We start from the raw sequence: 19679 nt of genomic DNA, 5'->3' as shown, positions 1-19679 counted from the left end.
GAGGGGGGAATGGTAGGACTGGGGTGGTTTATTCTAGAGTGAGGGGAATGGTAGGACTGGGGTGGTTTATTCTAGAGAGAGAGGGGAATGGTAGGACTGGGGTGGTTTATTCTAGAGAGGGAGGGGAATGGTAGGACTGGTGTGGTTTATACTAGAGAGAAAGAGGAATGGTAGGACTGGTGTGGTTTATACTAGAGAGAGAGAGGAATGGTAGGACTGGGGTGGTTTATTCTAGAGAGAGAGGGGAAAGTTAGGACTGGGGTGGTTTATACTAGAGAGAGAGAGAGAGAGAGAGAGAGGAATGGTAGGACCGGGGTGGTTTATACTAGAGGGGGGAATGGTAGGACTGGGGTGGTTTATTCTAGAGAGAGAGGAATGGTAGGACTAGGGTGGTTTATACTAGAGAGAGAGGAATGGTAGGACTGGGGTGGTTTATACTAGAGAGGGGGGAATGGTAGGACTGGGGTGGTTTATACTAGAGAGAGAGAGGTGAATGGTAGGACTGGGGTGGTTTATTCTAGAGAGAGAGGAATGGTAGGACGTGGGTGGTTTATACTAGAGAGAGAGGAATGGTAGGACTGGGGTGGTTTATACTATAGAGGGGGGAATGGTAGGACTGGGGTGGTTTATACTAGCGAGAGAGAGAGGAATGGTAGGACTGGGGTGGTTTATACTAGAGAGAGGGGAATGGTAGGACTGGGGTGGTTTATACTAGAGAGAGAGGAATGGTAGGACTGGGGTGGTTTATACTAGAGAGAGGGGAATGGTAGGACCGGGGTGTTTTATACTAGAGAGAGGGGAATGGTAGGACTGGGGTGGTTTATTCTAGAGAGAGGGGAATGGTAGGACTGGGGTGGTTTATACTAGAGAGAGGGGAATGGTAGGACTGGGGTGGTTTATTCTAGAGAGAGGGGAATGGTAGTTCCGGGGTCGTTTATACTAGAGAGAGGGGAATGGTAGGACTGGGGTGGTTTATACTAGAGAGAGGGGAATGGTAGGACTGGGGTGGTTTATACTAGAGAGAGGGGAATGGTAGGACTGGGGTGGTTTATTCTAGAGAGAGGGGAATGGTAGGACTGGGGTGGTTTATACTAGAGAGGGGAATGGTAGGACTGGGGTGGTTTATACTAGAGAGGGGAATGGTAGGACTGGGGTGGTTTATACTAGAGAGGGGAATGGTAGGACTGGGGTGGTTTATACTAGAGAGGGGAATGGTAGGACTGGGGTGGTTTATACTAGAGAGGGGAATGGTAGGACTGGGGTGGTTTATACTAGAGAGAGAGGGGAATGGTAGGACTGGGGTGGTTTATACTAGAGAGAGAGGGGAATGGTAGGACCGGTGTGGTTTATACTAGAGGGGGGAATTGTAGGACTGGGGTGGTTTATTCTAGAGAGAGAGGAATGGTAGGACCGGGGTGGTTTATACTAGAGAGAGAGGGGAATGGTAGGACTGGGGTGGTTTATTCTAGAGAGAGAGGAATGGTAGGACTTGGTTGGTTTATACTAGAGAGAGAGGAATGGTAGGACCGGGGTGGTTTATTCTAGAGAGAGAGGAATGGTAGGACCGGGGTGGTTTATACTAGAGAGAGAGGAATGGTAGGACCGGGGTGGTTTATTCTAGAGAGAGAGGAATGGTAGGACCGGGGTGGTTTATACGAGAGGGGAATGGTAGGACTGGGGTGGTTTATACTAGAGAGAGGGGAATGGTAGGACTGGGGTGGTTATACTAGAGAGAGGGGAATGGTAGGACCGGGGTGGTTTATACTAGAGAGAGGGGAATGGTAGGAGTGGGTTGGTTTATACTAGAGAGAGAGGGGAATGGTAGGACTGGGGTGGTTTATACTAGAGATAGAGGGGAATGGTAGGACTGGGGTGGTTTATACTAGAGAGAGAGGGGAATGGTAGGACTGGGGTGGTTTATACTAGAGAGAGAGGGGAATGGTAGGACTGGGGTGGTTTATACTAGAGAGAGAGGGGAATGGTAGTACTGGGGTGGTTTATACTAGAGAGAGTGGAATGGTAGGAATGGGGTGGTTTATACTAGAGAGAGCGGAATGGTAGTACTGGGGTGGTTTATTCTAGAGAGAGTGGGGAATGGTAGGACCGGTGTGGTTTATACTACAGAGACAGGGGAATGGTAGGACCGGGGTGGTTTATAGTAGAGAGAGTGGGGGAATGGTAGGACCGGGGTGGTTTATACTAGAGAGAGAGGGGAATGGTAGGACTGGGGTGGTTTATTCTAGAGAGAGAGGGGAATGGTAGGACTGGGGTGGTTTATTCTAGAGAGGGAGGGGAATGGTAGGACTGGTGTGGTTTATACTAGAGAGAGAGAGGAATGGTAGGACTGGGGTGGTTTATTCTAGAGAGAGAGGGGAAAGTTAGGACTGGGGTGGTTTATACTAGAGAGAGAGAGAGAGAGAGAGAGAGGAATGGTAGGACCGGGGTGGTTTATACTAGAGGGGGGAATGGTAGGACTGGGGTGGTTTATTCTAGAGAGAGAGGAATGGTAGGACTAGGGTGGTTTATACTAGAGAGAGAGGAATGGTAGGACTGGGGTGGTTTATACTAGAGAGGGGGGAATGGTAGGACTGGGGTGGTTTATACTAGAGAGAGAGAGGTGAATGGTAGGACTGGGGTGGTTTATTCTAGAGAGAGAGGAATGGTAGGACGTGGGTGGTTTATACTAGAGAGAGAGGAATAGTAGGACTGGGGTGGTTTATACTATAGAGGGGGGAATGGTAGGACTGGGGTGGTTTATACTAGCGAGAGAGAGAGGAATGGTAGGACTGGGGTGGTTTATACTAGAGAGAGGGGAATGGTAGGACTGGGGTGGTTTATTCTAGAGAGAGGGGAATGGTAGGACTGGGGTGGTTTATACTAGAGAGAGGGGAATGGTAGGACTGGGGTGGTTTATACTAGAGAGAGAGGAATGGTAGGACTGGGGTGGTTTATACTAGAGAGAGGGGAATGGTAGGACCGGGGTGTTTTATACTAGAGAGAGGGGAATGGTAGGACTGGGGTGGTTTATTCTAGAGAGAGGGGAATGGTAGGACTGGGGTGGTTTATACTAGAGAGAGGGGAATGGTAGGACTGGGGTGGTTTATTCTAGAGAGAGGTGAATGGTAGTTCCGGGGTCGTTTATACTAGAGAGAGGGGAATGGTAGGACTGGGGTGGTTTATACTAGAGAGAGGGGAATGGTAGGACTGGGGTGGTTTATACTAGAGAGAGGGGAATGGTAGGACTGGGGTGGTTTATTCTAGAGAGAGGGGAATGGTAGGACTGGGGTGGTTTATACTAGAGAGGGGAATGGTAGGACTGGGGTGGTTTATACTAGAGAGGGGAATGGTAGGACTGGGGTGGTTTATACTAGAGAGGGGAATGGTAGGACTGGGGTGGTTTATACTAGAGAGGGGAATGGTAGGACTGGGGTGGTTTATACTAGAGAGGGGAATGGTAGGACTGGGGTGGTTTATACTAGAGAGGGGAATGGTAGGACTGGGGTGGTTTATACTAGAGAGAGAGGGGAATGGTAGGACCGGTGTGGTTTATACTAGAGGGGGGAATTGTAGGACTGGGGTGGTTTATTCTAGAGAGAGAGGAATGGTAGGACCGGGGTGGTTTATACTAGAGAGAGAGGGGAATGGTAGGACTGGGGTGGTTTATTCTAGAGAGAGAGGAATGGTAGGACTTGGTTGGTTTATACTAGAGAGAGAGGAATGGTAGGACCGGGGTGGTTTATTCTAGAGAGAGAGGAATGGTAGGACCGGGGTGGTTTATACTAGAGAGAGAGGAATGGTAGGACCGGGGTGGTTTATTCTAGAGAGAGAGGAATGGTAGGACCGGGGTGGTTTATACGAGAGGGGAATGGTAGGACTGGGGTGGTTTATACTAGAGAGAGGGGAATGGTAGGACTGGGGTGGTTATACTAGAGAGAGGGGAATGGTAGGACCGGGGTGGTTTATACTAGAGAGGGGAATGGTAGGACTGGGGTGGTTTATACTAGAGAGAGGAATGGTAGGACTGGGGTGGTTTATACTAGAGAGAGAGGGGAATGGTAGGACCGGGGTGGTTTATACTAGAGAGAGGGGAATGGTAGGAGTGGGTTGGTTTATACTAGAGAGAGAGGGGAATGGTAGGACTGGGGTGGTTTATACTAGAGATAGAGGGGAATGGTAGGACTGGGGTGGTTTATACTAGAGAGAGAGGGGAATGGTAGGACTGGGGTGGTTTATACTAGAGAGAGAGGGGAATGGTAGGACTGGGGTGGTTTATACTAGAGAGAGAGGGGAATGGTAGTACTGGGGTGGTTTATACTAGAGAGAGTGGAATGGTAGGAATGGGGTGGTTTATACTAGAGAGAGCGGAATGGTAGTACTGGGGTGGTTTATTCTAGAGAGAGTGGGGAATGGTAGGACCGGTGTGGTTTATACTACAGAGACAGGGGAATGGTAGGACCGGGGTGGTTTATAGTAGAGAGAGTGGGGGAATGGTAGGACCGGGGTGGTTTATACTAGAGAGAGTCGAATGGTAGGACCGGGGTGGTTTATACTAGAGAGAGTCGAATGGTAGGACTGGGGTGGTTTATACTAGAGAGAGGGGAATGGTAGGACTGGGGTGGTTTATACTAGAGAGAGGGGAATGGTAGGACTGGGGTGGTTTATACTAGAGAGAGAGGGGAATGGTAGGACTGGGGTGGTTTATTCTAGAGAGAGAGGAATGGTAGGACTTGGTTGGTTTATACTAGAGAGAGAGGAATGGTAGGACCGGGGTGGTTTATTCTAGAGAGAGAGGAATGGTAGGACCGGGGTGGTTTATACTAGAGAGAGAGGAATGGTAGGACCGGGGTGGTTTATTCTAGAGAGAGAGGAATGGTAGGACCGGGGTGGTTTATACGAGAGGGGAATGGTAGGACTGGGGTGGTTTATACTAGAGAGAGGGGAATGGTAGGACTGGGGTGGTTATACTAGAGAGAGGGGAATGGTAGGACCGGGGTGGTTTATACTAGAGAGAGGGGAATGGTAGGAGTGGGTTGGTTTATACTAGAGAGAGAGGGGAATGGTAGGACTGGGGTGGTTTATACTAGAGATAGAGGGGAATGGTAGGACTGGGGTGGTTTATACTAGAGAGAGAGGGGAATGGTAGGACTGGGGTGGTTTATACTAGAGAGAGAGGGGAATGGTAGGACTGGGGTGGTTTATACTAGAGAGAGAGGGGAATGGTAGTACTGGGGTGGTTTATACTAGAGAGAGTGGAATGGTAGGAATGGGGTGGTTTATACTAGAGAGAGCGGAATGGTAGTACTGGGGTGGTTTATTCTAGAGAGAGTGGGGAATGGTAGGACCGGTGTGGTTTATACTACAGAGACAGGGGAATGGTAGGACCGGGGTGGTTTATAGTAGAGAGAGTGGGGGAATGGTAGGACCGGGGTGGTTTATACTAGAGAGAGAGGGGAATGGTAGGACTGGGGTGGTTTATTCTAGAGAGAGAGGGGAATGGTAGGACTGGGGTGGTTTATTCTAGAGAGGGAGGGGAATGGTAGGACTGGTGTGGTTTATACTAGAGAGAGAGAGGAATGGTAGGACTGGGGTGGTTTATACTAGAGAGAGAGGGGAAAGTTAGGACTGGGGTGGTTTATACTAGAGAGAGAGAGAGAGAGAGAGAGAGGAATGGTAGGACCGGGGTGGTTTATACTAGAGGGGGGAATGGTAGGACTGGGGTGGTTTATTCTAGAGAGAGAGGAATGGTAGGACTAGGGTGGTTTATACTAGAGAGAGAGGAATGGTAGGACTGGGGTGGTTTATACTAGAGAGGGGGGAATGGTAGGACTGGGGTGGTTTATACTAGAGAGAGAGAGGTGAATGGTAGGACTGGGGTGGTTTATTCTAGAGAGAGAGGAATGGTAGGACGTGGGTGGTTTATACTAGAGAGAGAGGAATGGTAGGACTGGGGTGGTTTATACTATAGAGGGGGGAATGGTAGGACTGGGGTGGTTTATACTAGCGAGAGAGAGAGGAATGGTAGGACTGGGGTGGTTTATACTAGAGAGAGGGGAATGGTAGGACTGGGGTGGTTTATTCTAGAGAGAGGGGAATGGTAGGACTGGGGTGGTTTATACTAGAGAGAGGGGAATGGTAGGACTGGGGTGGTTTATACTAGAGAGAGAGGAATGGTAGGACTGGGGTGGTTTATACTAGAGAGAGGGGAATGGTAGGACCGGGGTGTTTTATACTAGAGAGAGGGGAATGGTAGGACTGGGGTGGTTTATTCTAGAGAGAGGGGAATGGTAGGACTGGGGTGGTTTATACTAGAGAGAGGGGAATGGTAGGACTGGGGTGGTTTATTCTAGAGAGAGGTGAATGGTAGTTCCGGGGTCGTTTATACTAGAGAGAGGGGAATGGTAGGACTGGGGTGGTTTATACTAGAGAGAGGGGAATGGTAGGACTGGGGTGGTTTATACTAGAGAGAGGGGAATGGTAGGACTGGGGTGGTTTATTCTAGAGAGAGGGGAATGGTAGGACTGGGGTGGTTTATACTAGAGAGGGGAATGGTAGGACTGGGGTGGTTTATACTAGAGAGGGGAATGGTAGGACTGGGGTGGTTTATACTAGAGAGGGGAATGGTAGGACTGGGGTGGTTTATACTAGAGAGGGGAATGGTAGGACTGGGGTGGTTTATACTAGAGAGGGGAATGGTAGGACTGGGGTGGTTTATACTAGAGAGGGGAATGGTAGGACTGGGGTGGTTTATACTAGAGAGAGAGGGGAATGGTAGGACCGGTGTGGTTTATACTAGAGGGGGGAATTGTAGGACTGGGGTGGTTTATTCTAGAGAGAGAGGAATGGTAGGACCGGGGTGGTTTATACTAGAGAGAGAGGGGAATGGTAGGACTGGGGTGGTTTATTCTAGAGAGAGAGGAATGGTAGGACTTGGTTGGTTTATACTAGAGAGAGAGGAATGGTAGGACCGGGGTGGTTTATTCTAGAGAGAGAGGAATGGTAGGACCGGGGTGGTTTATACTAGAGAGAGAGGAATGGTAGGACCGGGGTGGTTTATTCTAGAGAGAGAGGAATGGTAGGACCGGGGTGGTTTATACGAGAGGGGAATGGTAGGACTGGGGTGGTTTATACTAGAGAGAGGGGAATGGTAGGACTGGGGTGGTTATACTAGAGAGAGGGGAATGGTAGGACCGGGGTGGTTTATACTAGAGAGGGGAATGGTAGGACTGGGGTGGTTTATACTAGAGAGAGGAATGGTAGGACTGGGGTGGTTTATACTAGAGAGAGAGGGGAATGGTAGGACCGGGGTGGTTTATACTAGAGAGAGGGGAATGGTAGGAGTGGGTTGGTTTATACTAGAGAGAGAGGGGAATGGTAGGACTGGGGTGGTTTATACTAGAGATAGAGGGGAATGGTAGGACTGGGGTGGTTTATACTAGAGAGAGAGGGGAATGGTAGGACTGGGGTGGTTTATACTAGAGAGAGAGGGGAATGGTAGGACTGGGGTGGTTTATACTAGAGAGAGAGGGGAATGGTAGTACTGGGGTGGTTTATACTAGAGAGAGTGGAATGGTAGGAATGGGGTGGTTTATACTAGAGAGAGCGGAATGGTAGTACTGGGGTGGTTTATTCTAGAGAGAGTGGGGAATGGTAGGACCGGTGTGGTTTATACTACAGAGACAGGGGAATGGTAGGACCGGGGTGGTTTATAGTAGAGAGAGTGGGGGAATGGTAGGACCGGGGTGGTTTATACTAGAGAGAGTCGAATGGTAGGACCGGGGTGGTTTATACTAGAGAGAGTCGAATGGTAGGACTGGGGTGGTTTATACTAGAGAGAGGGGAATGGTAGGACTGGGGTGGTTTATACTAGAGAGAGGGGAATGGTAGGACTGGGGTGGTTTATACTAGAGAGAGGGGAATGGTAGGACTGGGGTGGTTTATACTAGAGAGAGGGGAATGGTAGGACTGGGGTGGTTTATACTAGAGAGAGGGGGGAATGGTAGGACTGGGGTGGTTTATTCTAGAGAGAGAGGGGAATGGTAGGACTGGGGTGGTTTATTCTAGAGAGAGAGGGGAATGGTAGGACTGGGGTGGTTTATTCTAGAGAGAGAGGGGAATGGTAGGACTGGTGTGGTTTATACTAGAGAGAGAGAGGAATGGTAGGACTGGGGTGGTTTATTCTAGAGAGAGAGGAGAAAGTTAGGACTGGGGTGGTTTATACTAGAGAGAGAGAGAGAGAGAGAGAGAGGAATGGTAGGACCGGGGTGGTTTATACTAGAGGGGGGAATGGTAGGACTGGGGTGGTTTATTCTAGAGAGAGAGGAATGGTAGGACTAGGGTGGTTTATACTAGAGAGAGAGGAATGGTAGGACTGGGGTGGTTTATACTAGAGAGGGGGGAATGGTAGGACTGGGGTGGTTTATACTAGAGAGAGAGAGGTGAATGGTAGGACTGGTGTGGTTTATACTAGAGAGAGAGAGGAATGGTAGGACTGGGGTGGTTTATTCTAGAGAGAGAGGAGAAAGTTAGGACTGGGGTGGTTTATACTAGAGAGAGAGAGAGAGAGAGAGGAATGGTAGGACCGGGGTGGTTTATACTAGAGGGGGGAATGGTAGGACTGGGGTGGTTTATTCTAGAGAGAGAGGAATGGTAGGACTAGGGTGGTTTATACTAGAGAGAGAGGAATGGTAGGACTGGGGTGGTTTATACTAGAGAGGGGGGAATGGTAGGACTGGGGTGGTTTATACTAGAGAGAGAGAGGTGAATGGTAGGACTGGGGTGGTTTATTCTAGAGAGAGAGGAATGGTAGGACGTGGGTGGTTTATACTAGAGAGAGAGGAATGGTAGGACTGGGGTGGTTTATACTAGAGAGGGGGGAATGGTAGGACTGGGGTGGTTTATACTAGCGAGAGAGAGAGGAATGGTAGGACTGGGGTGGTTTATACTAGAGAGAGGGGAATGGTAGGACTGGGGTGGTTTATTCTAGAGAGAGGGGAATGGTAGGACTGGGGTGGTTTATACTAGAGAGAGGGGAATGGTAGGACTGGGGTGGTTTATACTAGAGAGAGAGGAATGGTAGGACTGGGGTGGTTTATACTAGAGAGAGGGGAATGGTAGGACCGGGGTGTTTTATACTAGAGAGAGGGGAATGGTAGGACTGGGGTGGTTTATTCTAGAGAGAGGGGAATGGTAGGACTGGGGTGGTTTATACTAGAGAGTGGGGAATGGTAGGACTGGGGTGGTTTATTCTAGAGAGAGGGGAATGGTAGTACCGGGGTGGTTTATACTAGAGAGAGGGGAATGGTAGGACTGGGGTGGTTTATACTAGAGAGAGGGGAATGGTAGGACTGGGGTGGTTTATTCTAGAGAGAGGGGAATGGTAGGACTGGGGTGGTTTATACTAGAGAGGGGAATGGTAGGACTGGGGTGGTTTATACTAGAGAGGGGAATGGTAGGACTGGGGTGGTTTATACTAGAGAGGGGAATGGTATGACTGGGGTGGTTTATACTAGAAAGGGGAATGGTAGGCCTGGGGTGGTTTATACTAGAGAGGGGAATGGTAGGACTGGGGTGGTTTATACTAGAGAGGGGAATGGTAGGACTGGGGTGGTTTATACTAGAGAGGGGAATGGTAGGACTGGGGTGGTTTATACTAGAGAGAGAGGGGAATGGTAGGACCGGTGTGGTTTATACTAGAGGGGTAATTGTAGGACTGGGGTGGTTTATTCTAGAGAGAGAGGAATGGTAGGACCGGGGTGGTTTATACTAGAGAGAGAGGGGAATGGTAGGACTGGGGTGGTTTATTCTAGAGAGAGAGGAATGGTAGGACTTGGTTGGTTTATACTAGAGAGAGAGGAATGGTAGGACCGGGGTGGTTTATTCTAGAGAGAGAGGAATGGTAGGACCGGGGTGGTTTATACTAGAGAGAGAGGAATGGTAGGACCGGGGTGGTTTATTCTAGAGAGAGAGGAATGGTAGGACTGGGGTGGTTTATACTAGAGAGAGGGGAATGGTAGGACTGGGGTGGTTTATTCTAGAGAGAGGGGAATGGTAGGACTGGGGTGGTTTATACTAGAGAGAGGGGAATGGTAGGACTGGGGTGGTTTATACTAGAGAGAGAGGAATGGTAGGACTGGGGTGGTTTATACTAGAGAGAGGGGAATGGTAGGACCGGGGTGTTTTATACTAGAGAGAGGGGAATGGTAGGACTGGGGTGGTTTATTCTAGAGAGAGGGGAATGGTAGGACTGGGGTGGTTCATACTAGAGAGAGGGGAATGGTAGGACTGGGGTGGTTTATTCTAGAGAGAGGGGAATGGTAGTACCGGGGTGGTTTATACTAGAGAGAGGGGAATGGTAGGACTGGGGTGGTTTATACTAGAGAGAGGGGAATGGTAGGACTGGGGTGGTTTATTCTAGAGAGAGGGGAATGGTAGGACTGGGGTGGTTTATACTAGAGAGGGGAATGGTAGGACTGGGGTGGTTTATACTAGAGAGGGGAATGGTAGGACTGGGGTGGTTTATACTAGAGAGGGGAATGGTAGGACTGGGGTGGTTTATACTAGAGAGGGGAATGGTAGGACTGGGGTGGTTTATACTAGAGAGGGGAATGGTAGGACTGGGGTGGTTTATACTAGAGAGGGGAATGGTAGGACTGGGGTGGTTTATACTAGAGAGGGGAATGGTAGGACTGGGGTGGTTTATACTAGAGAGGGGAATGGTAGGACTGGGGTGGTTTATACTAGAGAGGGGAATGGTAGGCCTGGGGTGGTTTATACTAGAGAGGGGAATGGTAGGCCTGGGGTGGTTTATACTAGAGAGGGGAATGGTAGGACTGGGGTGGTTTATACTAGAGAGGGGAATGGTAGGACTGGGGTGGTTTATACTAGAGAGGGGAATGGTAGGACTGGGGTGGTTTATACTAGAGAGAGAGGGGAATGGTAGGACCGGTGTGGTTTATACTAGAGGTGTAATTGTAGGACTGGGGTGGTTTATTCTAGAGAGAGAGGAATGGTAGGACCGGGGTGGTTTATACTAGAGAGAGAGGGGAATGGTAGGACTGGGGTGGTTTATTCTAGAGAGAGAGGAATGGTAGGACTTGGTTGGTTTATACTAGAGAGAGAGGAATGGTAGGACCGGGGTGGTTTATTCTAGAGAGAGAGGAATGGTAGGACCGGGGTGGTTTATACTAGAGAGAGAGGAATGGTAGGACCGGGGTGGTTTATTCTAGAGAGAGAGGAATGGTAGGACCGGGGTGGTTTATACGAGAGGGGAATGGTAGGACTGGGGTGGTTTATACTAGAGAGAGGGGAATGGTAGGACTGGGGTGGTTTATTCTAGAGAGAGAGGAATGGTAGGACGTGGGTGGTTTATACTAGAGAGAGAGGAATGGTAGGACTGGGGTGGTTTATACTAGAGAGGGGGGAATGGTAGGACTGGGGTGGTTTATACTAGCGAGAGAGAGAGGAATGGTAGGACTGGGGTGGTTTATACTAGAGAGAGGGGAATGGTAGGACTGGGGTGGTTTATTCTAGAGAGAGGGGAATGGTAGGACTGGGGTGGTTTATACTAGAGAGAGGGGAATGGTAGGACTGGGGTGGTTTATACTAGAGAGAGAGGAATGGTAGGACTGGGGTGGTTTATACTAGAGAGAGGGGAATGGTAGGACCGGGGTGTTTTATACTAGAGAGAGGGGAATGGTAGGACTGGGGTGGTTTATTCTAGAGAGAGGGGAATGGTAGGACTGGGGTGGTTTATACTAGAGAGTGGGGAATGGTAGGACTGGGGTGGTTTATTCTAGAGAGAGGGGAATGGTAGTACCGGGGTGGTTTATACTAGAGAGAGGGGAATGGTAGGACTGGGGTGGTTTATACTAGAGAGAGGGGAATGGTAGGACTGGGGTGGTTTATTCTAGAGAGAGGGGAATGGTAGGACTGGGGTGGTTTATACTAGAGAGGGGAATGGTAGGACTGGGGTGGTTTATACTAGAGAGGGGAATGGTAGGACTGGGGTGGTTTATACTAGAGAGGGGAATGGTATGACTGGGGTGGTTTATACTAGAAAGGGGAATGGTAGGCCTGGGGTGGTTTATACTAGAGAGGGGAATGGTAGGACTGGGGTGGTTTATACTAGAGAGGGGAATGGTAGGACTGGGGTGGTTTATACTAGAGAGGGGAATGGTAGGACTGGGGTGGTTTATACTAGAGAGAGAGGGGAATGGTAGGACCGGTGTGGTTTATACTAGAGGGGTAATTGTAGGACTGGGGTGGTTTATTCTAGAGAGAGAGGAATGGTAGGACCGGGGTGGTTTATACTAGAGAGAGAGGGGAATGGTAGGACTGGGGTGGTTTATTCTAGAGAGAGAGGAATGGTAGGACTTGGTTGGTTTATACTAGAGAGAGAGGAATGGTAGGACCGGGGTGGTTTATTCTAGAGAGAGAGGAATGGTAGGACCGGGGTGGTTTATACTAGAGAGAGAGGAATGGTAGGACCGGGGTGGTTTATTCTAGAGAGAGAGGAATGGTAGGACTGGGGTGGTTTATACTAGAGAGAGGGGAATGGTAGGACTGGGGTGGTTTATTCTAGAGAGAGGGGAATGGTAGGACTGGGGTGGTTTATACTAGAGAGAGGGGAATGGTAGGACTGGGGTGGTTTATACTAGAGAGAGAGGAATGGTAGGACTGGGGTGGTTTATACTAGAGAGAGGGGAATGGTAGGACCGGGGTGTTTTATACTAGAGAGAGGGGAATGGTAGGACTGGGGTGGTTTATTCTAGAGAGAGGGGAATGGTAGGACTGGGGTGGTTCATACTAGAGAGAGGGGAATGGTAGGACTGGGGTGGTTTATTCTAGAGAGAGGGGAATGGTAGTACCGGGGTGGTTTATACTAGAGAGAGGGGAATGGTAGGACTGGGGTGGTTTATACTAGAGAGAGGGGAATGGTAGGACTGGGGTGGTTTATTCTAGAGAGAGGGGAATGGTAGGACTGGGGTGGTTTATACTAGAGAGGGGAATGGTAGGACTGGGGTGGTTTATACTAGAGAGGGGAATGGTAGGACTGGGGTGGTTTATACTAGAGAGGGGAATGGTAGGACTGGGGTGGTTTATACTAGAGAGGGGAATGGTAGGACTGGGGTGGTTTATACTAGAGAGGGGAATGGTAGGACTGGGGTGGTTTATACTAGAGAGGGGAATGGTAGGACTGGGGTGGTTTATACTAGAGAGGGGAATGGTAGGACTGGGGTGGTTTATACTAGAGAGGGGAATGGTAGGACTGGGGTGGTTTATACTAGAGAGGGGAATGGTAGGCCTGGGGTGGTTTATACTAGAGAGGGGAATGGTAGGCCTGGGGTGGTTTATACTAGAGAGGGGAATGGTAGGACTGGGGTGGTTTATACTAGAGAGGGGAATGGTAGGACTGGGGTGGTTTATACTAGAGAGGGGAATGGTAGGACTGGGGTGGTTTATACTAGAGAGAGAGGGGAATGGTAGGACCGGTGTGGTTTATACTAGAGGTGTAATTGTAGGACTGGGGTGGTTTATTCTAGAGAGAGAGGAATGGTAGGACCGGGGTGGTTTATACTAGAGAGAGAGGGGAATGGTAGGACTGGGGTGGTTTATTCTAGAGAGAGAGGAATGGTAGGACTTGGTTGGTTTATACTAGAGAGAGAGGAATGGTAGGACCGGGGTGGTTTATTCTAGAGAGAGAGGAATGGTAGGACCGGGGTGGTTTATACTAGAGAGAGAGGAATGGTAGGACCGGGGTGGTTTATTCTAGAGAGAGAGGAATGGTAGGACCGGGGTGGTTTATACGAGAGGGGAATGGTAGGACTGGGGTGGTTTATACTAGAGAGAGGGGAATGGTAGGACTGGGGTGGTTATACTAGAGAGAGGGGAATGGTAGGACCGGGGTGGTTTATACTAGAGAGGGGAATGGTAGGACTGGGGTGGTTTATACTAGAGAGAGGAATGGTAGGACTGGGGTGGTTTATACTAGAGAGAGAGGGGAATGGTAGGACCGGGGTGGTTTATACTAGAGAGAGGGGAATGGTAGGAGTGGGTTGGTTTATACTAGAGAGAGAGGGGAATGGTAGGACTGGGGTGGTTTATACTAGAGAGAGAGGGGAATGGTAGGACTGTGGTGGTTTATACTAGAGAGAGAGGGGAATGGTAGGACTGGGGTGGTTTATACTAGAGAGAGAGGGGAATGGTAGGACTGGGGTGGTTTATACTAGAGAGAGAGGGGAATGGTAGGACTGGGGTGGTTTATACTAGAGAGAGGGGAATGGTAGGAATGGGGTGGTTTATACTAGAGAGAGAGGAATGGTAGGACTGTGGTGGTTTATTCTAGAGAGAGGGGGGAATGGTAGGACCGGGGTGGTTTATACTACAGAGACAGGGGAATGGTAGGACCGGGGTGGTTTATAGTAGAGAGAGTGGGGGAATGGTAGGACCGGGGTGGTTTATACTAGAGAGAGTCGAATGGTAGGACTGGGGTGGTTTATACTAGAGAGAGGGGAATGGTAGGACTGGGGTGGTTTATACTAGAGAGAGGGGAATGGTAGGACTGGGGTGGTTTATACTAGAGAGGGGAATGGTAGGACTGGGGTGGTTTATACTAGAGAGGGGAATGGTAGGACTGGGGTGGTTTATACTAGAGAGGGGAATGGTAGGACTGGGGTGGTTTATACTAGAGAGAGGGCAATGGTAGGACTGGGGTGGTTTATACTAGAGAGAGGGGAATGGTAGGACTGGGGTGGTTTATACTAGAGAGGGGAATGGTAGGACTGGGGTGGTTTATACTAGAGAGGGGAATGGTAGGACTGGGGTGGTTTATACTAGAGAGGGGAATGGTAGGACTGGGGTGGTTTATACTAGAGAGGGGAATGGTAGGACTGGGGTGGTGTATACTAGAGAGGGGAATGGTAGGACTGGGGTGGTTTATACTAGAGAGGGGAATGGTAGGACTGGAGTGATTGATACTGGAGAGAGGGGAATGGTAGGACTGGGGTGGTTTATACTAGAGAGAGAGTGGAATGGTAGGACTGGGGTGGTTTATACTAGAGAGAGGAATGGTAGGACTGGGGTGGTTGATACTAGAGAGAGGAATGGTAGGACCGGGGTTGTTTATACTAGAGAGAGAGGAATGGTAGGACTGGGGTGGTTTATACTAGAGAGGGGAATGGTAGGACCGGGGTGGTTTATACTAGAGAGAGGAATGGTAGGACCGGGGTGGTTGATACTAGAGAGAGGAATGGTAGGACTGGGGTGGTTGATACTAGAGAGAGAGGAATGGTAGGACTGGGGTGGTTTATACTGGAGAGAGAGGGGAATGGTAGGACTGGGGTGGTTTATACTAGAGAGAGAGGGGAATGGTAGGACTGGGGTGGTTTATTCTAGAGAGAGAGGGGAATGGTAGGACTGGGGTGGTTTATTCTAGAGAGAGAGGGGAATGGTAGGACTGGGGTGGTTTATACTAGAGAGAGAGGGGAATGGTAGGACTATGGTGGTTTATACTAGAGAGAGAGGGGAATTGTAGGACTGGGTGGTTTATACTAGAGAGAGAGGGGAATGGTAGGACTGGGGTGGTTTATACTAGAGAGAGAGGGGAATGGTAGGACTGGGGTGGTTTATACTGGAGAGAGAGGGGAATGGTAGGACTGGGGTGGTTTATACTGGCGAGAGAGGGGAATGGTAGGACTGGGGTGGTTTATACTAGAGAGAGAGGGGAATGGTAGGACTGGGGTGGTTTATACTAGAGAGAGGGGAATGGTAGGACTGGGGTGGTTTATACTAGAGAGAGAGAGGAATGGTAGGACTGGGGTGGTTTATACTAGAGAGAGGGGAATGGTAGGACCGGGGTGGTTGATACTGGAGAGAGGGGAATGTTAGGACTGGGGTGGTTTATACTAGAGAGAGTGGAATGGTAGGACTGGGGTGGTTTATACTAGAGAGAGGGGAATGGTAGGACTGGGGTGGTTTATACTAGAGAGAGGGGAATGGTAGGACTGGGGTGGTTTATACTAGAGAGAGGGGAATGGTAGGACTGGGGTGGTTTATACTAGAGAGGGAGGGGAATGGTAGGACTGGGGTGGTTTATAGTAGAGAGAGGGGAATGGTAGGACCGGGGTGGTTTATACTAGAGAGAGGGGAATGGTAGGACCGGGGTGGTTGATACTGGAGAGAGGGGAATGGTAGGACTGGGGTGGTTTATACTAGAGAGAGAGTGGAATGGTAGGACTGGGGTGGTTTATACTAGAGGGGAATGGTAGGACTGGGGTGGTTTATACTAGAGAGAGGGGAATGGTAGGACTGGGGTGGTTTATACTGGAGTTGAAAGGATATATTGGAGTTTATCAGTTGAATATGTGATCTGCATTTATTTACATTCTTTTTTCATTGTACCATTAATTGGTGGTAGTGCAGAAGCACAATGAGCACACAATACAAGATGCCTGTACAGATACTTTGTCAATCGTAGAATCTGTCCTAAATGATAGATGGACAGATACGTTATATTACTGTATCAGGGCCATGTGAGACAGAGGTCTCTCCCCATTTCTCCTAGAGAAGAATGAAGGATCCTATCTGTCAGCACCTCCGAGTGCTCAGCACTGCCATAAATGATCGCTGGGAATCCAAGGGGGTTATAGTGGGATCCTGCTCTTGTAGCGCCAGGCCTGAGCTGGAGGAATCTATCCAGATACCGAGACTTTAAAATTAGACTCGTATGAGCCACACACACATGACACTCCAAGAGTCACAAGGGTGTTAGTGAAGTGACAGGCGGGTGGAAGCAGAGGTCCCCTGATGCCTGTTGATGTCACATTGTCACCCCTTTACCCTGTCGCCCTCTCGTCCTCTCCCCTGGAACCACAGGCATTTCATCATGACCTTTAACCCTGTCACCCAATCCTAAAATATTTCATAATTGAGACTGGACTCTGAATATGGTAGTCGTGACTTTCGTCGAGTTTCTGTTTTGTATTCATTGATACTTCCCAAAAACATTTCACCCTGTCTGTCACCCAATCAAATGTCATTTTGGAGACTGGGATCAGAATATGAGAGTGATGACTTTCAGTGAGTTATCTGCTTTGTCATGCGTTCATTGTTGGCCCAAAATAGTTAGTTTATTTTTGCTGTCTCTGTCTTACAGGCGAGTATATCGGGACAAGCTGAAGTTCTGGACCCACTGTGTATTGGTGACTCTGGTGATCTTTACTGTCATCTCCTTCTTTGCCGAGCAGGTCAGTAGGACTTTACACTGTCATGTATATTTCCGCCTCGCTAATATAAACAGCACACTTGTAGCTTGATGATCTGCAATTTTAGCACTTAGCCCCAGGGCTCCATAGAGGGAGCTCTACAGGGGCACATATCCCTCACTGTCGGTTGAGCTTTGGAATGACTGAAATGGCGTCACTGAAATGAGACTGAAACCTGTCCATGTTGGACCGTGAGCAGTGGATGGTGGCTGAATGTTTTTTTTGTTGATCATGGCACCTGTCAGATCTGAGGGGGTCGGGGGTAAAGGTTAATTGCCAGAGCGACCATGGAGGGATGGGTAATCCACACTGTGCACTGGGCCATTGGGACATGGAGGAATCTGAGGGAGTCGTCTTGTTTTTGTCCTAAGAATCATCCCTCTCCTCAGGCCTAAGGCTCTACTCCTCCTTCCTTTTCATAGGTATCTGGTGCTTTGCTTGTAAACTGCCTCTTGAAGTTGGAGAGCTGTTTACATCTCTGTGGTTTATTGGCTCAGGCTTGGACCAATAAACCACCTTTTGGTGACTTTACAGGACTTAAGTTGACTCTCCCGAAATGCTGTTGCCATGATCTGTTCAAAGTCAAGAAAAATACAGCAAAAAGCTTCCGCTCAGACCTAGCCACATGCTGACAGAGTAATGTCGCTTCCCTCTTTTTCACTCATCTTTCAGTGTTTGTGTGTTTTGTGACGCAGTCCTTTGTGGCATTTTCTTCTTCCCGCAGCTGATTCTACTGAAGCGCAAGCTGTTTCCCAGACGCAGGGTCAGCAACGATGTCAACCCAGAGCGCGTGTGAAGAACGAGGGAAAAACGTCCTTATCCTCCTCTCTGCATCCACCCTCCTACCTGTCCCCTCCCTCAACCTCTCTCCTTGAGTTCAAATTGAGGGCCATGCAGGGGTAGGTGGTGAACGAGGAGGGCTATCCCTATATCTCGAAACGTCCTCATCTGGGATTGCATCAGCGTGGCTCAAGGAGAGAGGGACTCTTGTAAACAATGTCAATCATGTGTGGTGGGTAAGATGATTGACAGGCATCACCTGGCTGGGAGATGCTGGAGTGATGTCACGTGATGCGGTGCCAGTGGAAGAAGCCTGTGAAGCCAGAAACCAGACACTTCTCTTCTCTTCCACCAGGGGCGCCAGAGGGACTTATTGCCCACATGCCACCAACACACCAGGCTGTGGAGAAGGACACTGACTGAGCCAACTATGTGCTAAACTGCTCCAGTCCAGTCAGTGTGGGCAGTGTGATTGATGGACTGTTAAAACCATGATCTGGAAGCGATTGACGGGAGACACCATCTGTGGTGTGGGGTTACAGCACCTTAACCATGAGCTGTAACCTTGCGACACATTCCAGAGGTTAGGTTGGACACCTTTTTTTTTTTTTACCTTTATTCCACAGAAGGAAAAAAGGGATCGGGAAGGGGTTAATCAGAATAACAGGAATTATGCCATTTGACCTGTTTCACCATGTCACTCCTGGTCAATGTCTACATTCAACACAAGTGCCTTATTTTAAAAAGAGTGCTGCCTGAAGTATTTGTTAGACTGTATGACCTTGTTTACCCATTGTCCCTGCTAGCCTTTTTTAAATGTCTTGGTTGGATTTGGTATTTACATGTCATAAGTGATTTATTTCAAAGGCATGAGGTTGTGGGTGAAAAATGCCACAATGGTTGTTTTTTAAAATCATGAATGTTTCACACAGTAGACCACACAGCGATCAGCCATCCACACAGAATGTGTCCCTGTGGGATACTGTACGTATAGCTCTGCTAGTGTCTGAAATTCAGATCTCTTCAGCATGCTCTGTAACATCTGATTGTATTGTTCAGTGAATGCGTTCCTAATGAATGCCACGGAATGTTAATTTAGCTCCACAAGTGTTCTACTACTGACCCTCAATTCTATGGTCTCTCTGTGGAGCTCTCCCCTCCGTTTACAAGCGGTGCATTGTGATGTGAATGATTGCCAGCAGCAGTAGAACCATGATAATGTTTTGCTGCCTTACTATTGCTGAATATTTGTAGTGTTGGTGTACTGTGGTATGCAGTGTGCCAGATTACACAGCCTGGTCTCGGACTCAATGTAACATAGAAAATGAAAATCTGGGACACTCATTAGTATATGTAACCAAATATTAGGAGGGTGAGCGTATAATGCAAACATCTAGCAACCTAAAGGTTGTGTGTTTGGATCTCAGACAACTTCAGCATTTTAACTAATTTGTAGCTACTTTGCTAACCCCAGCTAGTGTTAGTGTTAGCTACATATCATACTAAATGGAGTGCCATGGATTTATGTACAGCATGCTCTGAGACAGGTTGAATTACAACAATGGGTGGTATGCATATTTTTAGTTTGGCTCATCCCAAAATCAAAAATAAACCTGACTCGCTTAGTCATGCTTTAAA

At 48.8% G+C, this 19679-nt stretch overlaps 1 protein-coding gene across 1 annotated transcript in view; it reads left to right on the top strand.

Annotated features, from left to right (window-relative positions):
• Nucleotides 1-19679, top strand: part of LOC106609432 (N-acetylglucosamine-1-phosphotransferase subunits alpha/beta) — a 41203-nt gene extending 21524 nt beyond the window's left edge. The window contains exons 20-21 of the mRNA XM_014208266.3: nt 17153-17243; nt 17986-19679. Coding sequence (XP_014063741.2) covers nt 17153-17243; nt 17986-18057 — 163 coding nt within the window. The 3' untranslated portion in view covers nt 18058-19679. The remainder of the gene's footprint in view (nt 1-17152; nt 17244-17985) is intronic.

This window comes from Salmo salar, chromosome 07, assembly GCF_965601325.2.
Source record: "Salmo salar chromosome 07, fSalSal1, whole genome shotgun sequence".
Classification (NCBI taxonomy): Eukaryota; Metazoa; Chordata; class Actinopteri; order Salmoniformes; family Salmonidae; genus Salmo; species Salmo salar.
This window is presented reverse-complemented; position numbering and strand designations above follow the sequence as displayed.